This window comes from Adiantum capillus-veneris, chromosome 17, assembly GCF_014529385.1.
Source record: "Adiantum capillus-veneris isolate H3 chromosome 17, ASM1452938v2, whole genome shotgun sequence".
NCBI lineage: Eukaryota > Viridiplantae > Streptophyta > Polypodiopsida > Polypodiales > Pteridaceae > Adiantum > Adiantum capillus-veneris.
The window spans coordinates 16,542,886-16,569,910 of NC_140947.1; the positions used below are offsets into that span (position 1 = coordinate 16,542,886).

A 27,025-nucleotide genomic window follows, 5' to 3' on the forward strand; every position below is an offset into this window, starting at 1 on the left:
GCTAGGTACAATGGTGGCATAAACTGCGCCTTGAGCTTTTCTTGGAAGTCGGCCCAATTGAAGGAAAGGGGCACGTCTCCGTTAGCTTCCTCTAGATGCACGGCCAACCGTGCCTCTTGACATGCGTGGTACCAATTAATGGCATCACTGGCAAGATACATGGCTGCCGTTAAAACCTTGCTATTCCCTGTCTTCTTAGTTGTCGCAAAATAAGCATTAAATAGATGCAACCAAGAATGAATAATACTAGCATCTATCTTACGGTCATACTTACTGAATGTGATCTTCTCTGTGACGGGGTTGTTGGAGTCCGAATCTCGGCTTGCGCCACTTGGTGAACCACCAACATCTTTGGCCGGCTCGGGTTTCGAGGTGAGTACCTGTAGGGCCTACTCTTGCATGCGTTGGTCTCTCTATGCCTCACGCTCTAACTCCAAGGCCGCTCGTCTTTCTTCGCGCTCGCGATCCAATTCTGCCTTTCTTTCTCTGCACTCGTGATCCAATTCTGCCTTTCTTTCTTTGGCCGCCAAGCGCACTTGCTTACGCTCACGCTCTAAGGCTGTCGTTCTTTCTTCGCGTTCATGATCCAATTCTGCCTTTCTTTCTTCGCGCTCGCGCTCCAAGGCGGCGCGTTGCGCTTCTTGTCGTATCATCATGTCCATCATCGTCTCGACCAAAGCCTCCATAGGATTTAGTGCAATCCTTGGCGTAGATGGAGAAGGGGGAGGGTCGGAAAAACCTCCTGGTGGGGAAAATTCTTCTTCGCCACCTCCATGCGAAGTATCCATTCCGCTTCAAGTGATGACCATACATTGAAGTCTTGGGTTCTTATGTTCACGAGGAACTTGGGTTCTTGTGGTTCTTGGGTTCTTGGGTTCTTGAGTTCTTGAGGTTCTTGAGGTTCTTGAGTCCTCGAGGGCTTGAGTTCTTGAGGTTCTTTCTTTAGCTTGCACTCTTTGTTAGAGAAGGATCTTCTCTTTCCCGAGCTCTTCTCTGTCCCGCGGGCGCACCCCTTGGCGGCCTTGCGCTCACACCAAGGTTCCTTTTTCTCACCTCACGGTGATTGGCCAGCCACTAAGTGCACGGTTCGCTCTCAATGAGTGAAAAGAGAAACAAGGGGAGGTTGGACAAGCCCTTCTTTCTTGGGTTTCCTGTAACTCTTCAAAACACGATTAGGAATCGACACGCCCAAGTGGACTTGGGTTACGTGCGACCGCAACAAGCAAAAAAAAAAATTCTTTGGTTCTTTCTTTGAGTGATAAGAACACTGCCAAAGCTCTGATACCAATGTAAGGTGCAGCGGAAGTGAATGTTGAACTTTGCTCAAGATGAGTGCTCCGAACTGTGCTCAAGGGTTCCTTTTACTTATGGAAGGGAGAACCTTCCGTTCCTTTAGTGAGATAGTGCAAATGATCACAACAAAGTGGTAAACATTGTGAATGAAGGTGCTGAGATTGAGAGATAGAGAGAGAAGAATACGACACCAGAAAAGCTGTCAAACCCTCCTCCAAGGGCGTACAATGGTCTAAATGCAATGGACTTGCTGACGATGTCGACGACGACGAGACGGGCTGAAATCTGAAAACGATAAGGGCTGAAATCTGCAAATCTTGTATCTGTTGAATCTTGACTCTATGTCGGTCACAACGGCGGTGATGACGATGCGACGATGACGCTCTGAAAACGCAGATGCTGAAATCTGCAAATAGCGGGCTGAATCTGCAAACACTGGCTGATCTGACCGTGCGGCAAACACTGGTTGGATTTGCATTTTGTGTCCCGTGCACATGGCTCTATGTGCCACGTGGACTGCTTCATCAACTTCTAGAGCCAATTTTCAGTTTTAGAACCCTCTTGCATCAATGGTTTGTATACTCGTTTTGATAGGGGTTGTTACACTACGGTGGACCACTCACATGATGTGCATATAGTTTTAGGTTAGAGGAATCCAATGAGCCATTCCTCACGTCAATTGAAATCTTGTATCAGCAGACGTGCGAAAGTTTCACCCAAAAACTGAGCTCTCATCAAACTTCTACAGAAGTTTTGCCCTACCTCAACCTTAAGAGCCCCAAACCTTGCCTATAAACGGAGCACTTGAGCCATCGATTTGGACAAATGAAGAAAGCGCTAGAGCAGTAGCAGATCAGCTTTAGCATTTGTAGATCCAGATCAGCTTCAACGTTTTTGCAGCAATCAGCCAGCGTTTTCAGTTCTCAGTCCTTCCATCGCCGGAAGTGTGCAAGATCCACGAACGCTAACCTCTCAGATGCGGTCCGGTACTTCAACAGCCCATTGAATCTCTTCAACGCCATTCCCTCGTGGCATCGAGTGCTCCCATTGTTGTCCATTAGCGGCATCATCGAAATCTGCGTTTTCAGCTCTTCATTCCTCTTACATCGGGAGTGCAAATCAGCCCAAGATCTACCCCTTGGTGGCCATCTGCAATCCCACATGTAAACGAATCCAAAGGTGCATCAAATCTGTCACAAGACGGGCACCACGTGCCAATAAAAAAGAACAGACTTTTAGCACTTCAATAACAACTGAAATGAAAAAGAGAGACAGAGCACACGCGACACGGAGTGGCGGAATTCCACCCCGGAGAGTATTGGCCCCAAACCTTGGCGCCCCTTTCGGTATTTTTTTTTTTTTTTTTCCGAGAAAGAGATCCTTCTATTAGTTACTGAAACTGCCCATAGTGCTACAACCACCTCTTTAGGAGAGGGCTACAACAACCATGATGGGAGACTCTCCCAATGAAAAAACCAGCATATGTACAATGGGGCTAAATCAAGAAATGGGGGGAGGGAAAAGCCACACAGGTGGTCGGTAATGCCATCGGAGTACTCCCTGGACCATGGTGTAAAAAAGACCCAGGACGCCAGAGTGGAAGGAAAGCCTCTCTGCGCTCCCGCATGCGGTCAGAGCTGCCCTGTAGTCCCTCAAGCTGTCCTCTGAGAGTATGGATCAGCTCTAGCCAAAAATCGCGAGCAATCTCTGCTGGCGGCACAGGGCGAGCCTCAAAGATGTGGAAGCAGCGGGCCCGCCAGATGAACTAGAGTGTCAGGCCACTGATGAGCTCCCAACACTCCTCTCTCTCACTACCCCACTCCTATGGAGTAAGCTCTGTATAGCAGGTTGGAGTGTAGGTCGCCCCTCCTGCATCACTATCATCCTGCTGGTGGAAGATAGCTCAAACTGAAGTGCCGGGCCCGTGAGGGTGGACCAAGCCGCTGCTCCCCAAGTGTACTGTCGAGCCGTGGAGATCAGCCGAAGAACTCGTAGCCACACCTGCTGGGCCGAGGGACAGAATAGTCCCAGAGACAATGATGCTGACTCTCCACAAGATGGTCACAAGCTGCACATGCGGCCGAGAGACCACTATGCACTAGCCAGCTCCCAACTGCTGTAGCTCTGTGTGCGACCAGCCACTGAAACAAGGTGACTCGCCTCGGCTGTCTGGAGTCCCACAATCGCTCCCAGAAGGCTGCCGAGAACTCAGCTGTGAGACCCTCCTCCTGCCAATGAGGTGTTGCAGCGGGGCGGGCCTCTCTGTCAGAGTTACCGGGGAACGCCCCCTAGCCCCCGTTCCGGCGTTCCGGGGGACAGTTCCCTTCCCGAACATTCCGAAACGTCCCGGAACGTCTGACGTTCCGAGTGGCCAGTGCAAACCGGAACGGCCGTTCCGGAACGCCCCAGAAACGTTCCGGAATGCCCCTGGAACGGCCAACGGCTACAAACAAATTTGGCAAAAATTGAAAAAATTGAAGTAAATGTTTGGGCCTCTTTTTGAAGTGTGCAAGGCCTCAAGGACTCATAAAATGCACCCCCCTCCCCCTTTCTCTCCACAAGCTAATCCTCAAGGCTCAAGCTCTCTCCCTCTCACACTCTCAAGATCTCTTTCTCTCAAGACTCACTCTCTCAAGGCTCAAGGCTTCAAGCCTTCAAGCTCTCTTCCTCTCCCTCCCACTCTCTCAAATCTCTACCTCTCCCTCTCACTCTCTCGAGTCTCTCCCTCTCTCTCTCTCTCTCTCTCTCTCTCTCTCTCTCTCTCTCTCATCATCTAGTCATAGCAAGGTTGAATGGTCTTCAAAACGAGTTTTTTGTGAGTATTAGAGTCAAAGCACTCTAATACTCCTTGTATTTGAACACAAGGTGCTAAAAAATGCACTATTTGGGTGTTTTTTATACCTCCCGTTCCGCGCCGTTCCCATTCCGGACCCCTAGCCGTTCCCCCGTTCCGCGGGGATCTTGTCGCCGTTCCCGTTCCGCGTTCCGGGTAACTATGCTCTCTGTGTGCTGCTAGTATATGACGTCCCAATCGAACAATGTACTGAAAGAAAGGGACTCTTGGGTGGTCTGCAGAAGAGAAGGGGTCCCTCCAGAGCCACTCACCAGGATCCCACTGTACTCATGCCAGTGGACAGCACTCCCAAGCCCACAGCCTCCAGTGTCCAGTCTCAAGAGCTGCCGGGTCAGGATCTATGACAAGTCCTCCCACAGATGCCCACTACTCGGACCCTCTGAAAACAGAACTCTGCAACTTGTTGGGCCTCTACTGCAACTCGCTGTAGGCGTCCCCCACCCTGAAGCTCGAAGAAAAGGGAGGGAACAGTCTCTGAGCAGGCCCTGACGGAGATGAGAACCTCCAGTCGTGCGATGGCTTCCCATCCACCTGGGTGCTACTGGCTCGAGAGGTGTGAGCCACTCAGCTGGAACTGCCTCTGAGATGTCCTGGCACATGCTCCGCACCCCTCTCATGCCCTGTAGCTTGAAACCCTGCACCTCCTCTGACAAACCATTGAACTCTAACCAGTCACCTAAAGAGCGCGCTGGACCCGTTGCCATGGGACCCCAGGAAACATGAGGTCGACTACCAACCAAGTGGCCTCTCTGAGTGCTAACCATGGGGTTCCAGACAAGGGGTTGCCGTAGGCGCTCCTCCGTGGAAGTAGGCTGTCTCTGCTCCAGGCCTCGCCGCAAGAGTTCCCAAGAGCGAAGCAGACTCACAGCGAAGCGGTCCTCCAGTCTCCTGCTCAAACCAACTCTGCGCATCTCTGTGAAGATCCATTTGGTCGAAGGTTGCCAGGGGCCTCCTGCCTGAGGCACCCTAGCACGAAGCCGCTGCAACAAGAACTCCTTCCAGGGCTCCTCACTTGGAAGAAGTCCTCTGACGATGAACTTCCCAAGAAGGGCTCTGCTCTCCTGTGCTGGGTCAATGATCTCAAGCCCTCCCTGTGAACAACGAAGAGTGATGACCTGCCAAGCCACTTTGGCTCGGGCTATTTGAGTGTCACGTCCTGACCAAAGGAAGTTCTGGCTGATACAAGAACTCAAGAAAATCCAGCAAGAAGTGATGTACCACATAGTCGCCAACAACACCTGGTTGGCCACTACTACTCTGCCAGCCAAAGAAAGTCGTGCTGAGCTCCAATGTAACAACTTTCTCTTGATAGACAAGAGAAGGGGAGCAATCTGTTGCTTGGGAAACAAGTCCAAACCAACCTGACAACCCATGTACCGAATTGGAGTCCCCGGGGGAATCCACCTAAAACCCTCTCATGGCATCCAATTGGGTACAGGAGCACTACCAACCGAGAAAGCCATTGTCTTTCTCCAGTTGATCAATGTGCCCGATGCACAACAGAAGGTCTCCAGAGCCTGCTCACACCTGTGAAGGTTGGCCTCCTTGCCCTCTAAGTACAAGGCTGAGTCGTCGGCAAACTTAGCGTCCAGAAGCTCATCTCCCCGAATAGGGAGTGCTAAGCCCCGTAGACCAACCTGCTGCGACACCAAAAACCTGCTCATCGCCTCCGCATAGAACAGAAAGAGGAAGGGGGCAAGAGGACAGCCCTGTCTGACCGAACGTGTGAGCATGAAGCGATCACCTCTACCTCCCGCCAAAAGAACCTGACTGTGGGCCTGTCTGTACAAAGCTAACACCCCTATGATCCAAGCATTTGAGAAGCCCATCCTGCGTAGAGTGCCCTCTAGAAAGTCCCAGTCAACTCTGTCATATGCCTTCTCAAAATCGAGAAGAAGAATCACTAGGTCCTCACCACGGAGCCGTGCCAGGGCAGAAGCCTCCCAAAAAGTAAAGATGTTGTCAAGGATACTGCGTTCCTTGACAAAACTTGTTTGAGTCCCATGTATAAGGCTCTCTAGAAGTGGCTGAATTCTCAAACTCAGAGCCTTGGCAAGAATTTTGTAGGCTGAGTTGAGGATGGTGATGGGACGCCACTATCGAATCTCATCCAAGGAACCACCCTCCTTGGGAATGAGGTATATCAGGTCCTCACTCATGCTTTCAGGCATCACCCCCGTGTGCAAAATGTACTGAAAAGCACTACAGAGATCTGGGCCCAATAGGTCCCTGTACTCTAAGAAGAAACTGGGAGTCAGCCCATCCTCACCCGAACAGCTACCACGGGGGAGGGCCCTAAGAGCTGTGTGCAGCTCCTCAAGCTGAAGTGGTAGCTCAAGCCTCTGACGCATCTCCTCAGTCACAAGACAAGGCATTTGTGCCCAAACCTGCTCCCTGCATGCATCCTGGCGCTCTCACTGGGGCTCTGCAGACAGTAACTCATGGTAAAAGTCAGTAGCAACTGCACGCATATCCTCGGGCTCAGAAGCAACTGATCCATCGGGCCTCCTCAACTGACTGACCTTGGTATGTGAATGCCGAGGTCCCACTGTCTCAAAGAAAGCACCCGTCACTCTGTCGCCCACCTGGGTCCACTGAGCTCCCTGTCGGTGGAAAGCAAACTCATGGCGCCTCTCCTCTGTGCTAACAAGCTTCTGACGAGCCTGCTGTAGCTGCTCCTCCAACCAAGGACTGCCTGGATGCTGCTCCTGCATCCTCTGTAGCGAAGCAATGCCCCGTCTGAGACGCTGCTGCTCCTCTCTCGCTGCAGCCCGGCAAGCCTTAAGACTCCTGGAGAAAGAAGCGGCTAATTTGAGCTAGGCCTGAGGCCACTCTGTCAGCAGGAGAATCGTGCCTGTCTAAGCTCTCTGTCCAGAGAGCCTCTACCCGCTCTCTGAGTGCTGAATCCAACAAGATCCTCTCTGAGATGCGAAGCATCGTGCTCCCACTCCTCTGCCTGTCTGCCATTGTGAGGATCACTGGTGCATGGTCCGAGAAGGAAGTCCCTGCCAGAATGCCCACTGTCCCACCCAAGTCATTGAAGTGGTCACTAGTGTAGAAGCGATCTATCCGCGATAGATTCACTCTTCCCACTCTGTGGTCCGGACGCGAGAAAGCAAGGCTGTCTGGGGGCCTTACAAAGCCAGAGTGCTACCAAACATCCGAGACCTAAGAGTCATACAAAACCTCTCTCAAGCTGCCAACTCAACTCCATGCACAGTAGCATGGCTACCACCAATCCTGTCAGAAGGGTCCTCCAACATGTTGAAGTCCCCTCCTATGCACCAGTGTTCTGCCTGCGGCAGAGACTCAACTAGTTGTGACCAAAACTCTACTCAAGCACTTGCCACGTTGGGCGCATAGATGTTCAGGAAGCCCACTAGGTAACCGTGAACTTGCATAGTAATCCACTGAGCCTTGCCTGGCACAATAATCCCTTTGCCCACAATGGCCTGCTTGCAAAGAGTCCGCAATAGTCATACATACCCCACCCTGGATGTCTCTAGGTCCAAAAGCAGCTGACCAAAAAGTGTCATATCGTCCACGCAAGAGCTGACCACAACGTCTAATGCGGCTCTCACACAGATGGTGCTCCTGAAGCATAAGGAGATCAATCTCTCCTCCCACAAGGCAGCGCTGAAGCTCCTGACGCAGTCGGCCCCGCTGACGCTGAAACTGGGGCCCACCTAGTCCCTGCACGTTCCATGAGACGATCCTCATGGGGAGTGAGAGAGAACAGATGTTGCCGCAGCAGCTAGACGGGCTATCTTCGAGGCTGGCTTGGATGGGGAGTAATCCGCATCCGAACGTCCTCTAGATAGGCGTGATTGCATCGAGTGCCTGGCCCAAGCCCAAGTAGAGCGAGCGGTACGTAAAGCAACCTCCTCTGTCCAGGAGTCCTCATGAATGTATACATAGCATGGCAAGCACTGTGTATCGGCAAAGAAGTAAACCACAATGTGTCTACATCCTGCTGAATCTAGAGGTGTCACCGCAAACTTGGCCAATGGCCACAAACAGCGTAACCGCGAAACGCGTTTCAGCAGGCCTGAAACGCGAAACGGGTGAAACGCCTAGAGTGAAATGCCTGAAATAAAAAATTTCCTTTAGAGAATTTGGCCATTAGATAGTTATTTTTTTTATTATGTATATGCTATTTCAAGGTTACCATAGCATGTGTCTTTACTCACTGCACTGTGAACACCTATTTTGTCGATACATAACTCTATATATACACAAAATTGGCGTTTCGGTCATACGTTTCAATGAGGCCTTAGCCTAGGGCGAAACGTTTCGGGGTGAAACGCCACGTTTCGGGTCTGAAACGTTTCGCGGTTACGTTGGCCACAAAGTCTGTGACTCCTAGTTCTCCCATGTGGTGAGAGAACTCTAGGACCTGTGTGTGTAACCATCCCAACACTGAGTCGAGAGTCCACTCTGTCTGGTCCCTGCCGCAGAGGGGAAAGGAGAAGCCAACTGCAGAGTCCAAGGCCTCTGTCCCCCTAGTTGCAAGGAACAGAACATGGACCCTGCCTCATGGTCTGCTGAGGGGTCGCCGAGAAAACGAGTGAAGTCGTAGTCGAAGAAGTCCCATCGGCGCCGGATGTCAATGCTCGTCAGACCTTGAGGGATGTCTGCAAGGGGGGGCGTCTGCACCTGGAGAGGGGGCCACAAGAAAGGTTGTCCCTCTCTCGCCAAGTGACTCGTGGCAAAGGCGCTGCCAAGAGATCTCCTAGTAGCCGGAGAAGGCCCTGCCCCCTGAGACGACTGTGGAATTGGAGCGGGAGGGGGGGGAGAAGGAGCAGGGGGGAGCGGTGGAGAAGAGCGGCGGGGGGGAACGGTAGAGGTAGAGGGGCGGGAGGACAGGCGGCGGGAGCGGGAGGCGGGAGGCGGGGGGGAGGATGAGGAAGAGGGGGGAAACTCTGGAGGGGGAGGTGCTGTCGAGGGTGAAGTTGGGGTGGGGGTTGGAGCAGGGGGACCAAACCGGTTCCCTGTGGGAACCCACTGCTGCTGAGTAGGTGCTTGAGGACCACCCTGGGTGCCAGGCTGTCGCTGTGGCCCCTGTTGTCGTCGACCACGGACCTGCTGCCATCCCTCCTCCGCTGGAGCCCCAAGCTCAGAGGGTGGCTCTGTATGCGTGCGCTGTCTCTCTGTGTGTCTGCTGGCCAGCCCTTGCAGGCTGGGGCTGAGGCTGTGGTGTAGGTCGAGGCCTCCTCTGTGGACATGCCTTCGCTAGATGGCCCATCTGTCGGCAAATGAAGCACTAGTTCGGGAGGCCCGAATACTCCACACTCTGTCTAAACCAACCCCCACTCACCCGAGGCAGAAGAATAACCTTCGGGAGCGTGTGAGTGTCTCTGACCAGAACGCGAACTGAGGGAATGCCAACCGCCTTGGCAGCTACTGAGGCTGCCGTACGAGGTGTCTCCAAGACAGTCCCAATGGCTGAGCTGATCCTGGACAGAAGTGGTAAGTACTCCCTCTGCAAACCCGGAAAGCAGACAGAGATGGGAATGTCTGCCTCCTCTACTAGAACATCCGAAGCAGGGTCAAAACTATGTCTCCACTGTCGAAAGTGGGCTCGTGCTGCTCGGATGGTCAATGGACCCATGGCGATGACCTTGGACACCATCTTGGAGGTCTCAAACTCGATCTGATAGTAACCCCGTCCGAGTATGTGTACGTCCAAGATCTTGCCCACCTCTGCGAGAAGCCGGGCCTAGAGAAGGTCACGCAGCTCTCCTCTGCTAGGTCGGGTGCCGAGAATCTTGCAGATGACAGAAGTCGCCTGCAAGCGCTCTACCTCTGCGGCTAGGCTCGCTTGCTCTGTTAGCGGAAGAGCAAGTTGAATGGTGGGCTCAGCGGGGTCGGGCGAGGGGGCTTTGGATGAGTCCCTCTGTGGCGAAGCTGGAGTCTCCATCTGTGTCTACTGCTGTGGCGAAGAAGCGGACGGTGAAGAGACTCTGCAACCGAGCACGCCGAGTGCAGAGCCAAGTGCAGAGCCAAGTGCAGAGCCAAGTGCAGGAACCTTCGGGAACGACGAAGACGGTGGGGGGAAACGGATAAGGCAGCGCGCGATAATTCAAGAGGCAGCGGGCAGGGAAATGGCGCCGCGAGAAGGGGGCAGCAGAGGGCTGGGGGGAAACACGAAGCAAGGGCAGCGGGCTGGAGTGCGCAAGGGGGGCGAGCGGGCTGGGCAAATGCGTGCGGGCTGGGCAGGGCTGAAGCGCGCAAGGGCTGGCAGGGGGCGGGAGGCAGCACGAGGGGGAGGGGGGGGGGGGGGGGGGGGGGGGGGGGGGGGGGGGGGAGGGTTGTGCAGCGATGGCGTGCAGCAGTAGCGAGCGGCAGATTCCCCTTTTGGTATTTCTTTATATTGCTTCAACTGAGTACAATGCCGTTACTCCAATCCCTGCACCTTCACACTGAAGCATGCCAAAGAATGAGCCCTCTGCACACATTAAAAGGCCCTTGGCCATAAAAAGCAATTACATGAAAATCTTTCAAACTCAAAAGCAACCGGTTCAAAAGCATATTGTCCAAAAGGTGCCCATTGTAAATTAGGGAAATTTGTACAGTGCCACATCAGCACGTGTAAGCACAAAACGTGGAAATCTGTACATTGCCACGTCAGCACCTGTTAGCGCAAAAGCCGAGCGTCCTTACAGTTGCCACGTCGTCATGTCAACGTAAAATGCAGGATTCCGTACAGCTCTGTCACGTCATCAACCTCTACGCAATTCTGTGTGTTCGTGAAACTTCGGTACAACTCTGCCACGTCATCAGCCTTTATGCAATTCTGTGTGTTCGTGAAACTTCTTCTCCTGCTTCTGCTTCTTCTAGGGTTTAGGCCCCTCGGCCAGGATTTGCAAGTTGGCTCCGTTCTTAGGTGGCTTGACACGTCAGCAATTTGTGACAAAATCAGCCCCGGAGGTGCTTCATCTTGAAGAGTTATAGCGGGGACATTCACCATTCAAGTTAGAGTTTGCACTTGAGGTATTACATGTGTGCACATTCCATTCACACAATTAAAAGCAAATACCACATCGGCAACTGTATGGGGAGCCCTTGAAAGGGCCCTTGAGAGGGTTGGTTTCCCTCTTGAATAACTTGAGTTCAACTTTCCTCGTCGGCTAGATCTTTAAGGTCTCTGTAAGGACCTGCCATTGCATGTAGGACTGTGCGCCTTGAGCGTAGGAAATGCAAATACTCTATACCGGGGGTTACAGTTGTGATGTGCCTGCGACAGGGTAGTTGACTTGGTGTGGGCGCTTGGCCACCTCGACATAAAGAAATCCTATCATGGATGTTTGCAGTCATAAATTCTTTGAGAGATCGCATCATTGAAGACATGCACTGCAAACATAAAGATGTTGATTGCAAGTATTAGGATTTGTTAGCGGCCCATGATGACAAAGGAAGGCGCCATCCAAATCAGCCTATTAGCTTTGGAGTCTTGGCATTGTTTGAACAACCCTCTCTGCCATCTGCCTGGAGAATTTCATCAGTCCAAAAGAGGCATTGCATCGTCATTAATTTGTACACATCTTTGGCAGCACATCCGGTCCACACCATTTGCATCTTCTTAGCAATTGGTGGCCATCAATCTGGAGCCGAAGGGTTTCAATCCGAGGCAATCACCGCAAGAGTTTGCAGGCAATGTGAACCTACATTCCCGGCCACGTCCGTTGCAGAGAGGAGGATTCATCTGGGGCTTCCATCATATGGCAATCAAGTTGAAGCCCGAAGAGGAGCCTGCATCTCTAACGGAGTTACTTGGCGGTTTCATGAGACATCAAAGGACTTGCCATGGTTCGCGGGCATGTAAAAGGACATTTAAAAGGACTCACCATCGTTCGCGGGCATTTAAAAGGACATATCCATCTTCATCTCCCATTCGGCGTTGCTCTCGCCAATCTTCCCGCATAGGGGCAACATAGGCTCGCCGGTAACCTTTGTGGACATCCGCGTTTGCATAGCCAGCCATTCGCTCTACGAGCATCCATCCGGTTTGCAGTTTGGCTCACACCATCGAGTTGGGGCAACAAAGGCTATTGTTGGCTGGCAACCACCGAGGACATGGTTGATGCAAGAGGGAGTCCATTGTTTGCGAGTAGATGCATCATCACCATCCTTGTGTTTTGGACATTTCCACATCATCCAAAGGAGCCTTTCTCACAAAAGTCACCGTGGAGGACATCATCTAGAAGGAACTTCATCCTAGACAATCTTATGGCGTGCATGGAGTTCGGTACGAATACCTCACCATAAATAGGAGGGGATGCCACGTGCACATGGCTCTATGTGCCACGTGGACATGCTTTATTGACTTCTAGAGCAAATTTTTGAGTTTTGGAACCCTCTTGCATAAATGTTGGTACACGCGTTTTGATAGGTGTTACACTACGATGGGCATTTGGCATGACGTGCATATAGTTTTAGGTTAGAGGAATCCAACGAGCCATTCGCTGTGTCAATCGGATTCATGGATTGACAAATGTGCGACAGTTTCACCTAGAAACTGAGCTCTCGTCAAAGTTATGAATAAATCATTTTTATGATTTATTTTTTTGAAATTTGACGGAGGTTTTGCCCTATCTCAACCTTAAGAGATTTATAAGCCCCAAACCTTGCCTCTAAAGGGAGCACTTGAGTCATTGATTTGGACAAGTAAAGAAAGAGCTAGAGGAGCAGTAGATCAGCTTCAACGTTTGCAAATCCAGATCAGCTTGAGTGTTTTTGCAGCAATTAGCCAGCGTTTTCAGATTTCAGCCCGAGCACTCTTGCAGATCAGCCAGTGTTTTCAGTTTTTTTTTCCCCGAGAGAAAGATCCTTCTATTAGTTAATGAAACTGCCCATAGGGCTACAACCACCTCTACTAGAGAGGGCTACAGCACTCATAAGGGGAGACTCTCCCAATGAAAAAACAACATATGTACAATGAGGCTAGATCAGGAAATGGGCGCCAGAGTTGAAGGAACTCCTCTCTGCGCTCCCGAATGCGGTCGGAACTGCCCTGAAGTCTCTCGAAGTGTCCCCTGAGAGTATGGATTAGCTCCAGCCAAAAATCTCGAAGAGTCTCCGTTGGTGGCACAAGGCGAGCCTTGAAGATGTGGAAGCAGTGGGCCCGCCAGATGAACCAGAGTGTCAGGCCATAGACGAGCTCCCAACACACCTCTCTCTCACTGCACCACTCCTGTGGGGTAAGCTCTGTAGCAAGCTGGAGTGTAGGTCGACCCCCCTGTATCACTATCATCCTGTTGGTGGAGGATAGCTCAAACTGTAATGCAGAAAAGATAGTGACGCTGACTCTCCAAGGGATGGTCACAAGCTGCACATGCTGCCGAGAGACCACTGTGTACAAACCAACTCCCCACTGTTGTAGCTCGATCTGCAACCAACCACTGGAACAACGTGACTCACCGCGGTTGCCTGGCGTCCCACAACCTTGCCCAAAAGGCTGACAAGAACTCAGCTGTGAGACCCTTCTCCTGCCAATGAGGTGCTGCAGCAAGACGAGTCTCTTCCGTGCTGCCAGTATGTGACGTCCCAGTCAAACAGTGTACTGAAAGAAAGGAACACCTGGATGGTCGGACTGAGGAGAAAGGGTCCCTCCAAAACCACTCTCCAGGATCCCACTGCACTGGTGCCAGTGGACAGCTCTCCCAAGCCCACAGCCTCCAGTGGCTTGTCTCAAGAGCTGCTAAGTCAGGATCTATGACACAAATCCTCCCACAAATGCCCGGGAAACTCCAAATTGAAAACGCTAGGCCGTTCTGCTTCTGTTGGCTGAAAACGCTAGGTTCTCTGCCGGTCTTGTTGAGAAGGGCACTGCAAGTTGCTGGAACTTCTTCTGCTTCTTCTGCCAGAAAGTGCTAGCGTTAGGTTTCTTTTATAGTAACTTAGCAAATTTGTCCTACTCACTTTTCCAACAAAAGTCACTTATTAATAAATAAGTAAAAAATGTGTAATTTGGGAAAAAAGGTTCTAGGTTTCTTTTATAGTAACTTAGCAAATTTGCCCTACTCACTTTTCCAACAAAAGTCACTTATTAATAAATAAGTGAAAAATGTGTAATTTGGGAAAAAGGGTTCTATGCGCTGTAAAATGCTCATGATGGTTATTGAATGTCATGCTGTGTGCACCAGAGGATATGCAACTAATCTAAGTGCCTGGACATGCACGGCCTGCTCACAAATGTGCGAGAACACTTCCTAAGCTGACCTGAATCCTAGACCTGAGATAGCTTGTCCATATGCACATAGGGTTAGATGTGCACGTGACACTACTATCACCCCCCTACTCATATCCTACACAGTTCCAGCTAGCTGCTTAGTTCACATCTAGTAGTTAAGATTTTAGTTTTTCACTTTACTTCCTTTATTTTTGTACCCAGACATTGTATTTGATCCACCAAGATTGTATCAGTTTGGTCTCATAGATCATTTTGGCCTTTTGAAGACGTTTAATATAACATTTCATTTCATTTCATTCTGTGTGTGTGTGTGTGGTCCTTTCGACAGCAGTACCCAACTTACTGTGCTGCAGCAGCAGCTCAATAAATAGGCATGAGTGCAGCAGCTGCTAAAGGCGAATACCTGTGCAAGCTGCTAGACCTTAAGAATTTGAGAGTTGGCATTGGTCACGGCAGAACTCTCTCTCTCTCTCTCTCTCTCTCTCTCTCTCTCTCTCTCACACACACACACACACACACACACACACACACACACACACACACACACACACACAATTGACAATCTCATGTCTAAATGCATGTAACCAACTATGGCATCATATAGACAAATGCTGGATTCTAACTTAGGGCAATCAGTACCTTATTCATCAAAGAATCTGCTTGACCATAAAGGGTGTGGTTAAAGACTTGACTTAGAAGTGCAAGAAAGTATGGTTATTATAGTGTGTAGAATTATGTATTCTATATTCTTACTAAAGGGGTGAGTAATGCAACTTAACAACCAAGCAAGATGCTCTAATTGGGTAAGTCATTTGTTTGTTTTTCTTTGTTTTGTAATTGCTGTTCCTGATGTAGCTTTTTTGTTTTGTTTTGGGTTTATGGCTTGTGCCAGACACAAATGAAAAGGCGCTTGCATGTGGTGACGGTTGTGGCAGCATCTTGTTTCTTATTCCCAGTAGCAGTCTTTGAGGCAACACAGGTGACTAATGGTTTTGTTGAGCCTAATGAAGTCTTATTGTTCCTGACGTTGGTCAACCCACCGTTAATAGCACCGAAGTGGTGGTTGCTTAAGGCTCAATAATCATCTTTTACTCAAGAGAAGCATAGCTGATTATGATCATAAATGTATAAAAATCCAAGTATGAACTTTTGTGAGGTTTTTCAAATGGAGGAATGGGTAGGTGAAAGTTACTAGATGGGTTTATTAAGAAATGTGCTTCATGCCAACAAAGGCAAGCAACAGAGTATCCTTGTAGCGTGTCCAAGTCCCTAACAAAAGAAATGAGTAGCTGCTAACAATGCAATATCTTCATAAATCAGCATCTGTGTTAGGAAATCCTTCAGAAAACTTGCTGCAAACATGTCTGAAGGGTTTATAGCAAGGCTTCGTGTAGGTGTTTGCCCTTGGCTAGAAGAGCCGGAAGAGCATGTAGCGTGCATTAACTAGCGCCGTGCACTTGTTCTCCTATGTGCACCTTTGCTCTCAGGTTTCTGTCCAGTTAGCAACCTGTTGATTCTTTGTAGATCCAATCACATGTGCCTCTCACAGGGTAGGCACTGTTGGGGGGTAGCAGGAAATTAGTCTCCTTGTTTAGCTGAGCAGTTTGATTATTCAGCGGGCTTTGTTTCACCTTCAGATGTTCCATTATCCATATGGATGTCGGCCCACCTTTCCTTGTTTAGCAAAGGAGTTCGATTATTAAGCAGGCTTTGCTTCACCTGCAAATGCTCCATATCCTCTCGGCTCTTTCATTTTGCAATTCCTTCAGAACCAGGCTCGGCATTTTTAGGTCCAGAGGGCACCTATGATCAGATACAGGTTGCAAACCCTGCATGAGCCCCCCTGGATAGAGATTACTGTCTATGATACTTAACAAGAGCAGATGCTGGAGGCCAGCAATTTCATAGACTTTAGTTAGTTCTCACACTTGTATGAGTGCCAGATTAATGATGCTCTAGGAAAGCTGGTATGTTTAGAGAGCCCTTCAATTTGGTACCTTCCCTTGGCCTTCATAGTGAAGGACAAGTGGACTTTTTCCACTTCTCTTACTGTATGCTAGTATGGCTCTGTAGGAGTTTTGCATCCTACCTTGGTGTACCACATAGGGATCTAATGGAGTGGACGTGAATGATTTGGAGGCACAGCCTAAAGGATCCCAGTCCCATGGTTTCTATGAGCTGCTCCAGGATGGTTTTTACAATCAGATACTTGAGATCATTTTTGGTATCTAGCATTGGACTACACGGTTTTGCTGTACCACCAGAAGTGGACAGAGCTTTTGGCATCGCTTCACACAGCAAGTGGCTTCTACACCACTTTTTGATGACTTCTTATTATGGATGTATCCTGGGTTTTTTTTTTGCAAGAAAAGGAGGGCTTGGAATCCTTTGCATTACGTAATCAAGCTACATGTAGTTAAAAAACCCTAGAGATGTACAATAACAGGGGAAAAACTATCAGTGATATAAAGTTACAAAAGATGGATGATATTGCAAAAGCTAGGAGCAGCGGAGTAAGGGAAAAAAGTGGCACACACGCACGCACGCACGCAGAGAGAGAGAGAGAGAGAAAGAAAGAAAAGAAAGAAAGAAAGATTTTTAACGTCTATGTCAGGCCGAAATCGGCCTATGAGACAAATCAAATGTACATGGTGTGTATGTCATCCGTCTATCGGAAAGACAAATGAAACAAAAACTGATACAAAACTGAACTGAGTGTAGGTATTGGGGTATCTGAGGAGGGATGGAGCTCTATCTCTAGGGGTATATGCATGTCTATATGCTCAAGGTAGTACAATCATGAGAATGCATCAAGCTATCTAGCTCCATCCTGTACTAATGGGGGGATGTAAGATGTGGTACATGGGCGGGTCTGGTGCCAAGGCTGCCCGGATGAAAGCTGTCGGGTCGGCCCTCATCCGGGCCACTCGCTCCTCAGTGGCACGGCGCTCCCGGGCTCGGATCTCCTCGATCTGTCGGTGGTGGGAGCTCGCGCCCCTGTAGCCTGTGACTCGTGGTCGTCGTCTAGCTCGGCTCACCTCCGCCTGTGGGAGTGTCACTCCCCTCTGAGTGTCTGGTGGGGGAGGGGCGGTAATCCTCTGAAAGAAGTCTGTGAGCTGCGACTGTCTCCCCTCTGTCTGTGTAGCTGTGTGTGGCTGTAGTAGTGTGTCCCAATGGCTCTGTATCTCTAGTAAGAACCGTCCGAGCTGTCTTTGATCTCGAGAGTCCATGATCTCTCGGAGAGTGGGCTGTCCTCTGAATAGGGCCTCATACCTGCCTCTGATCTCAGTGTATGCTCTGCATCTACATACAAAGTGCTCCTCACTCTCCACCTCCTCTGTGCAGGCTCTGCAGACGCGCTCCTCCCTGGGAACACCAGTATGTCTCTCGATCTCAATCTCTAACCTGTGTGAAGCCACTCTCAGCTGACCAATCGCCACCCGTGAGCTATGTGGCATATATGTGTCCATGTAGCGTGGTCTCTGTATGAACCCCCCGGACAATATGGTGAGAAACTGGTCTCTGTAATCTGACATCCTCGTCCCCAAGCCAGGTGACTCCCAGACTCTCCTAGTGTATAGCTGCCACAAATCCTCTCTCAGTACCAAGTTCCTCTCACTGCGAGAGAGGTGAACATATGGTGAGTGGGGGTCATACTGGAATGGTGGTAGGCTCTCCATGTCAAGACCGTGTCCCTCAAACCATGCTCTGACCTGTGAGTACCATGCTCTCTCATGCCCACTCTCTGATAGCTGTATAGCTGCCTCAAATGCTCTACGAGTAAGTCTGTCAGGAGGTAGCTCTCTCATCCTCTGGATGAAGCAGACTGTCTGGAATAGTGCCTCTACCACCATGGGTGGTGTGGCGAGCTCGGCTCTAATAATGTCATGTGGCACTGTCTTCTTGCTGCGGAGCAAGCGTGAGATCATACATACCTGTGGCCTCTCAAGCTGTGTCCACTGGTCAGCTGTCAATCCTGGTGCCCATACTGCCGCCGAGTACATCAAGGCCAGGGTGACTAAGGTGTCGAAAAGCCACCCCTTCGTGCGGGGTTCCTGAAAGTGTGCCTGGTGGCATCTCCGCTCTAGCATGGCTAGAGCTGCATATCCTCGGGTGAGCCTGTCAGCAGCAGCCTGCCTCATAGTGAAGGGTCTTGGTAGGCTGGTGAATGTGATGCCAAGGTAGACATAGGAGGTGACTACATCAACCTTTCCTCCTGCTGCTGTGAAGGTGGCAGCGCTCCTCACTGCACTGGATGTGTGAAAGATCATAACCTTGGTTTTGCCAAGGTTCACAGTCAACCCCTTGTGTGTGCTGAATTCGTCCAAGGCCTCAAGATGGCGTTGCAAGCCCTCGGGTGACTCTGAAATCAACACAATATCATCAGCATATAACATGATGTGGACCGGAGTACCTGCCAAGTCGCTCCCCTCTCCCCCTGCTCGCAGTATGTAGTCGGAGATCTCGTCGCTGTAGAGCCCAAAGAGTGTCGGGGAGAGTGGGCATCCTTGCTTAACACCAATGGTGCTAGCAATGGTCTCTGAAAAACCGCCTGGGCAACGAACTCGACCCGTCACCTTCTCGTAGAGAGCATATATGGCCCAAATCATCTCTGTTGGTACCCCAATGCTGTGAAGGCGCTGGAAGAGTCTCTCGCGTGGGACTGTGTCAAAGGCCTTGCGGAAATCCACAAAGCAGCAGTAAAGCCTCTTCTTCCGCGCCTTTGCCCCATCAATGAGGCAGCGCAGAACGAAGATGTGATCAGTGGTGGAGAAAGCTCGTCTGAAACCTGCCTGGCCTGGAGCTCGTAAACCCTCGATCTCTGCGTAGCAGCTGAGCTGTGCCTCAAGTACTGCTCCATATAGCTTGGCCATCGTGTGGCCAATCATGATAGTCCTGTAGTTCCCTGGATCCAGGGTGTTGCCAGATTTGTGGATAGGCACTATGGTGTGCTGTGTCCACTCCTCTGGGAAGCCCTCCCCTATAGCCCGGTTGAAGACATGTGCAATCAACGGGGCTATAGTGGAGGCCGCATAAATGATGTGCTCACTCTGTAATCCAGTATGGTCAGCTGATCGTCTGTGCTGCATGCGGCGTATGGCCCTCTCTACCATCTGTGCTGTAAAGAAGGAGGAGCACGTGGGGCGTGGCTCGTGTGGCTGTGGGATAGGAGGCTGTCCTGGCACCTCGTAAAGTCGCTCTGCATAATCATGCCATATCTGTGGATCCTCAATAGCTGTAGTCGGACGTGGCTCGCGCAGGGTGCGCCATGCTGTCGCGCTATCCATGCTCATGAATAGGCGGTATAGCTCAAGCTCCTGTGCCTCTTCGAATGCTCGCACAGAGAGAGAGAGAGAGAGAGAGAGAGAGAGAGAGAGAGAGAGAGAGAGAGAGAGAGAGAGAGAGAGAGAGAGAGAGAGAGAGAGAGAGAGAGAGAGGAAATGAAATGAAATGTTATATTAAAGTCTTCAAAAGGCCAGAGTGACCTATGAGACCAAACTTATACAAAAGTGGTGAATCTGTTACAATGTCTGAAAAGTGTGAAAGTGTGAAAATAAATGCGAAAAACTAAATACAAAGTATTAGATAAACTTCTCAGGAGCATTCTGACCAGCAGCGAGCACAAAGGAGTACCCACATTCATACTAAAGGCACCCTCATTGATAGGGCGATTGAGCTTAGGAAATCGAGACGACCACGACCGAGATGCAGAAGCACACTTCACCGGAGGAGACTACAACAAAGGATTAGAAGCATTCTAGCCAGACACCCTCTTGCTTCTCCTTCCATTCCTGCTTCTCTCGATCCGAAGAAATCTGTGATCTGCCTCTGAGGCTGTAGTGCTCTTTGTCTTCTCATTAGATTATCCCTGTGCTGATGTAGTTCCAGTAGGTACAGGCCTAAGCACCTTTGATCTTGGTATTGCATGACTCTATCTAGAGGTCCAAAGCCTTCTTTAAATAGGCAATGGAAACGCCCACGTATCTCATAGTATACTGTGCAATGGCATATGTAGTGTAATTCTGTCTCCGGCTCCATTCCGCATAACTTGCAAATTCTGCTCTCAGGTGGGATTCCCCTAAATCTGCCAAATTCAATTTCCAGCTGGTGTGAGGATGTACGAATCTGACCAATAGCACATCTCAAACCATGAGACAATTGGGTATCCATGTAGCTCGGGTGAATCACAAAACCATCTTTAGATAGCTGTAGGAAGTTTTCTTTGTAGTCAGCCATCTTCGTGCCCAATTCTTGTGTAGGGTCTATTCATGTCCTCTTAGTGTCCAACTGTATAAGATCCTGGCGGATGATTTTATTAATCTCCGTTCGTGTGATTGCCAGTGATGGAGCCTCAAGAGAGTATTGGAAGGGGGGTAATCTTTCCATACTGAACCCGTGTCTCTGAAACCACGAGGACAGTTGCGCATACCAGCATGATGTATCTCCTTTCATTGCTAATTGTCGAGAGGATTCGAGGGCCAATCTAGTATATCGGCAATTATTTGTATCCCATAAACCATGTATAAAGGACACTGATCTGGTAAGAGCTTCAATTTCTATCGGAGGGGCAGCTAGTTCCGCTCGGGTAATCACGTGTGGTACGGAGGCCTTGGCTCTAATCATTCGGGAAATCATAGATACCAAAGGTCTCTCCATTGACTTCCAATTATCCTGATCCACAGATGGTCCCCAAATCTGGACCCCATAAAGCATAGCCGAAGCCACCACAGTATCAAAGAGCCAAAGTTTTGTTCGTGGTTCCTGAAACTGCACTTGTGAACACATCCTCTCCAACCCTCCCAAGGCCGCAGAGGCTCTGGACAATCTAGCATCCGCTGCTTTCTTAAGAGTAAACTTCGGTCCTGTAAATACCACACCAAGGTATGTGTATGCATCTGTGTACTCTACTGTATCCTGGCCATATGCAAATGTAGGTGCCGATCTCCTAACCCACTGCGGTGTGGTGTTAAACACCATAACTTTGGTTTTACCCAAATTTACCGATAGTCCGCTGTCCTCCGCGAATTTATGTAATGCATCTAACTGCCTCTGCATTCCATATGGTGATTCTGCTATCAATACAATATCATCTGCATACAACAACAGAGGGATCCATAACCCTGCAAGTTGAGCACCTCTGTCACCCTCTCTATCAATGTAATCTGATACCTCATCTATATACATACCAAATAAAGTAGGGGACAGTGGGCATCCCTGCTTTACTCCAACGGTGGAATGAACAATGTCGGAATCCCCTTCTGAAGTACGTACATAACCAGTTACTGACCCGTATAAGGCCACGATCCCCCAGATAATCTCTTTGGGGACCCCTAACTCTTGCATTCTGCGCATCAATCTGGACCTTGGTACTGTATCAAAAGCTTTCCGAAAATCCACAAAGCAACAATACATCCTTCTCCCGCTTGCTCTTCCTTCCTCAATAATGGCTCTGAGCGTAAGAATATGATCTAAAGTGGAATAACCCCTCCTGAATCCAGCTTGCCCTGTTGCCCTTATGCCCTCATTCTCTGCCCATCTACTCAATTTTTGTTCCAGAATGGATGCGTACAGTCGGGTCAATGTGTGACCCACCATAATGGTACGGTAGTTCCCAAGTATCATAGGATCCCCTGACTCGAAAATAGGTACGATAGTAGATAATTTCCAAGATTCAGGTAATCCTTCACACATGACCCGATTAAACAGACGAGCAAGGACTCTGAAAGTAGATCCTTTGCATGGATCAGATGTTCTGCTACTAAACCCTCATGATCATATGCTCTTCTTGTCTTCATCTTATCAATGACTTTTTCCACCATTTCCGTAGTAAAGAAGGTACTGGTAGCAGGGCATGCAGGGTAGTTTTCGTACGTCGAACGGAACCTCTCGTTCCGTCCGGCCGGACCCGTCCCGTTCGTTCCGTTCGTTCCGTCCGGCCTGTTTTTTTCGGCAGTTTATGACCGTTGGCAGCATTTTGACCGTTTTGCAACGTCCAGTTTATAGGCCTTTTGGAGCCGTTTGCGGGCAGTTTTGAAGCCAAATGCCATGCTTATTGCCCATGGGCCATTGGCACATTGCCATGCTTATTGCCCAAGGGCCAATGCCCATTGCTCAAATGTCAAGCCTCACATGCTCTTCCTCTCCTATTTAAGCAACCCTTCCCCTTTGTTATCCAACACAACCTACAACTACAAGCTACAAGCTTTAGCCCTAAGCCTCTCAATGCTCTACCCTCTCATCTCCATGTGCTTCCATTGAAGCTTCAAGCTCTCAAGCTCTCGAGTCTCCATTGGGTCTACCATCTCTCTCCTTCAAGGTCCCTTGGGTGACACCGTGACGGGTCTCTCCTTCAAGCTTCCTTGGGTCTCTCTCTCTCTCTCTCTCTCTCTCTCTCTCTCTCTCTCTAATCTATTGATACATCGTACATCATACTAGTAGCTACTAGCTACATACTACATAATGCCGCCTCCTCTTCATGAAGCCTTTGAGAAGCATTGCCGATATTTTGAGCGGGTGGGGGGCAAGCAAAACTCTTGCAAGTGGTGGTGCAAATATTGCCCAAAAGCTATGACCTCTTCCGTCACCCGTCTCATCATCCACTTGACAAAGATAGGAGGACAAGCGGGGCCATGTCCTAATATCCCCGAAGATATCCTTGCGGAATGCAAGAGAAAGTATCTTCCATTGAAGACACGCAAGGGTAGAGTCACCTCGGATGAGTTCGTGTCGCCGGATGTTGATAGCTCCGATTCGGAGGAAGAGGCCTCTCCAACTATGTCCATGGCTACCGGTGCCACCGCGGCCTCATGTGATGGTAGTGCCTCCTCCAAGAAGTCCAAGAAGTCCAAGGGGTCTTCAAGTGATGGCGGCCGGCCTCCGAAGACGGCAAAGCAAACTTCTCTTGCGAAATCGGTGGGTGGATGCTCCGGCCCCTTGTCTTTCCTCAAGGAGAGACAAAGAATCGCGGAAATAGAGATTGCCCGCACGGTGATTGAATGCAATCTCTCCTTCAACATTCTTCGGTTGGAGCGATGGAAGAGGATGATCATAGCAATTGCGGCGGTTGGTCCATGCGAAGGGTGGACGGGTGTGTCATACCATGACATGAGAACAAAGAAGCTTGATGAAGAGAGGGCAAGGATTGACAAGTCACTTGAGCCCGTACGTGCGGGTTGGGCAAAGTATGGATGCTCTATCCTCTCCGACTAATGGAGCGACCGCAAGAAGAGGGGCATCATCAACATTCTTGTTTCTTGTCCTCTTGGCACGTACTTCTTACGGGCGGTGGATGCGGGTTCGAGAGGGAAGAAAGTGACCGGGGCATTCATTTGGAAGCACATTCGCCAAGCCATTATTGAGGTAAAACCGTAAATCGAGCCTTTATGTCTTGAGCAATTGCCAATGAGTCCTATGTTTTAATTTTTAAGTTTTAACTCTTCTTGTCACAAATGCCTCTTGTGTAGGTTGGTGCAGAGCATGTCGTGCAAGTGATTACCGACAATGATTCAAATTGCAAGGCAATGAGTAAGAGGCTAGAGAAGGAATTTCCATCCATAGTATGGACTCCATGTGCCTCTCATTGCCTTGACCTTCTCTTTGAAGACATAGGGGAGCTAGGTTGGGTGAAAGATATCCTCAACCAAGCACTCTCCATCATCAATTTCATCAATGGCAAAGTGAGGGTGCTTGCCATTTACCGCACCTACTCCGACCTTGAGTTGAAGAAGCCATCGGCCACTCGCTTTGCCGCCATGTGGCTACTTTTAGAGCGGCTCTATGATGTGCAAAACAAAATACAAAAGACCATGGTCTCCGATGAGTTTAAGGAGTGGATGAATGGAGAGTCCGCCGCTTCCCAACAAGATGCAAAAGCCATCCAATGGCTTTGCTTGCGGGAGGAGTTTTGGCAAGAAATTAAGGGTCTTGTCGTTGCGATCTTGCCCTTGTACAAGGCTCTCCGCATGACCGACATGGAAGGGGCAACTATTGGGCTTCTATGGCAATTCATGGAGGAAGCTTACAAGGAGATTGAGAAGTCTACAATCCTAGATGGGGCTCCCGATGGAACACGGTATAACTACATATTTATTATTACATATGTCATTCTCTATATATTTAAATTCTACATGCTTGTTTCTCTACTTAGTACATTTCCTCTCTCTTCTTGTAGTGATTACCTCGAGGACTCTCCCAAGAGAGACGACATTCTCCTCCTAATCACAAAGCGGTGGGATTGGATGAAGAGACCTATCCATTACTTTGCGGCTCTCTTGCATCCGGCTTACAAGAAGCCCGAACTCTTTGCAAATCAAGAGCTTATTGAGGAGCGCAACAATTACCTCTTTAAGGTGCTAAAAGAAGAGGACATTGGAGCATTTCTCCAAGAGGTAATCAACTATAGCGACCAACGAGGCACCGCATTTACTTCCAACTTGTGTTGGAAGCGGCAATCCTTGGTGAAGCCTTTATTTTGGTGGGAGAGCTTTGGCTATCAATTGCCTACTCTCAAACGACTTGCTTTGAGGGTTCTTGGCCAAGTAAGCGACAAGCCTCAACCTTTTACATTTTATGCTTAATCTCTTCAACTATTGTCTCTTATAGCTTATGCCTCTCTTGATGTGTTTTAGGATTGCTCATCGGGAGCATGTGAGCGTAATTGGTCCGCATACTCCCTCATCCACACCAAAATCCGAAACAAGCTCTCAACGAAGCAATTAGAGCGACTTATCTATTGTCGCTCCAACTTACGCATGTTGCGCTCTATGCATGAGATGCCTATGGCTCGACAGGTATAAATTATAAATTATAATCACTACTCACTCCATTTTCTATACTCTAGAGTTTAGTCTTTAATTAGTTTGAATATACTAATTATGTTTTCATTGTCCAATGCTGTAAATGTCAAATAGGTCAACGTGGATGAGCTCACACTTACCATTGACACTCTAAAGAGTGTCAATAAAGAGCAAGACCCTGAGGAGCAAATGATTTTTCGTGAGCTCTACTTGGAGCTTGAGGAGATTGATCGCCGGGTTTCTCGCACACGATCACGCAAGAAGGTCGTCATCCATGGAGTTACATCGGCTACAAGAGACAGAGGTGCCAGGGCTACAAGAGGTAGAGGCAAAGCATCAACAACACCCACGGAGGCTCCTAGGACCTATGTGCGGCGAGGCTCCGGAAGCGGCTCTTGTGCGGCGGCCATCACTATGGAGGATAGAGAGCCTCGAGAGCCAGAGTATGATGATGAAGGCAACCTCATTAGTGATGGAGATTATGAGCCGTCATCCTTCGACTCTTGTGAGGAAGAGGATGATGTTGATGAGCAAGGCTCAGAAGAGGAAGATGAGGAAGATGATGAGAGCACTAGTGACTAGTGACTTTACTATTTAGTCTCTCTATTATGGTGTGTCACTTTTTGAGTACTTTGTAGCCCTTGCCACTTGGTCCCCCCACTTTTTTGTATCCCTTGCCACTTTTTGAGTACTTTGTAGCCCTTGCCACTTGGTCTCTACTTATCAAATTTCAATGATCATTTTGGTTTATGTAATGCTCATTCTCTTTAGTCTTTGAGTCTTGACTCTTTACATTGTACTATGTACTATGTAGTATTGTAACTACTAACTTGTAATCTATACAAATGTCAAGTTTCTATAAGTAAGTATTAAGGCCTAAGCCTTAGGCCCTTAGACTTGAGAATTATTTGTTTTTTTAAATTTGAACGTACATAACGTCATCGTACATCATAATTTTTTTTAGTTCGTTTAGTACCGCACATCATCGTACGCGTGCAAAACGTACGGGATTGTACGAGACTACTATGAGGGCATGGCTCTAGCGGATCTGGTAATAGAGTCTGTGCAGATACCGTATATAATGATGTTACATATTGACCCCCAATCTCAGGAGAAGTAATTGTTGGAGGCGATGAGTGCTCGTGAAATAAACGCCAGGCCTCATGTGAGTCCTGACTCAAGAAGAGCTGATATAAATCCTTCTCGAGTTTGGCTAAAAATGCCCTTTTCTTGCGACGTACTATACGCCGAAGAGCAATCCGAGACTGCTTATATGTGATGATCCCAAGTGTAAGCTCTTTCTGGACCTGGGTTCTCGTCTCTCTGCATTCCTCGTCGTACCAACTGTTTTGAGGCATGTTCCCAGATCCTCTCTTCTGATCAGGCTGAGTATGTGGGTATGCCTCTTGTGCTGCTCCATGTAGTATCTCTGTTAGCTGAGAAGTAATCTCCTCTACAGTATATACTGGCTCGGCTGCCCACATCCTATTATAGATCGTTTCCACATAGACTGAATCAGTCTCTGGCATGAAAGTATATCTTGTGTGTGTCTTCTTCCTTTGTACTTGAGAGGCATTGTATTGGAAGGAGATTGATAAGGTCAAGAGAGCATGATCCACTGCAATCCCAACCGGTCTGGGTCCCACCTTAAAGTCCTCGATACTAGAAATAAAGCTTGGTGAAGTCATGACATAATCCACTGTACTGGCCCCATGCTTGTGCGGGAAGCATGTGAATCCCCCAGATAAAGGGAAATTCTCTAGACCATTAAGTATGGCCAAACCATGTGTAGTTGCCATTTCCATGAGATGTCTCCCATATTCAGTGTGTTCTTTATCGTGTGAGTTTCTAGTAAGCCCCTCCTGTGATAAATCCACTTCTCTGAGCATT

The 27,025-nt window shown here is 49.2% G+C and overlaps 2 protein-coding genes across 2 annotated transcripts in view; both read left to right on the plus strand.

The window, feature by feature from the left end:
* The window catches only part of LOC147436857 (zinc transporter), a 112,359-nt gene that overhangs the window by 54,430 nt on the left and 30,904 nt on the right, over positions 1 to 27,025 (plus strand). Inside the window, exon 7 of the mRNA XM_086486252.1 lies at positions 15,232 to 15,318. Coding sequence (XP_086342378.1) covers positions 15,232 to 15,318 — 87 coding nt within the window. The remainder of the gene's footprint in view (positions 1 to 15,231; positions 15,319 to 27,025) is intronic.
* Positions 22,225 to 25,906, plus strand: LOC147436860 (uncharacterized). Its single transcript, XM_086485846.1, has 5 exons — positions 22,225 to 24,411; positions 24,511 to 24,877; positions 24,968 to 25,129; positions 25,250 to 25,657; positions 25,835 to 25,906. Exons 1-5 carry the CDS (start codon positions 23,861 to 23,863, stop codon positions 25,904 to 25,906), a joined length of 1,560 nt encoding a protein of 519 aa, XP_086341972.1. The 5' UTR covers positions 22,225 to 23,860.

Coding starts and splice junctions, on each gene's coding strand:
- LOC147436860 (XM_086485846.1), top strand. CDS start 23,861: ATGAGTAAGAGGCTAGAGAAGGAATTTCCATCCATAGTATGGACTCCA. Junction 24,412..24,510: donor GGGGCTCCCGATGGAACACG/GTATAACTACAT, acceptor CTCTTCTTGTAG/TGATTACCTCGAGGACTCTC. Junction 25,658..25,834: donor CTTGTGAGGAAGAGGATGAT/GTTGATGAGCAA, acceptor AGTACTTTGTAG/CCCTTGCCACTTGGTCTCTA.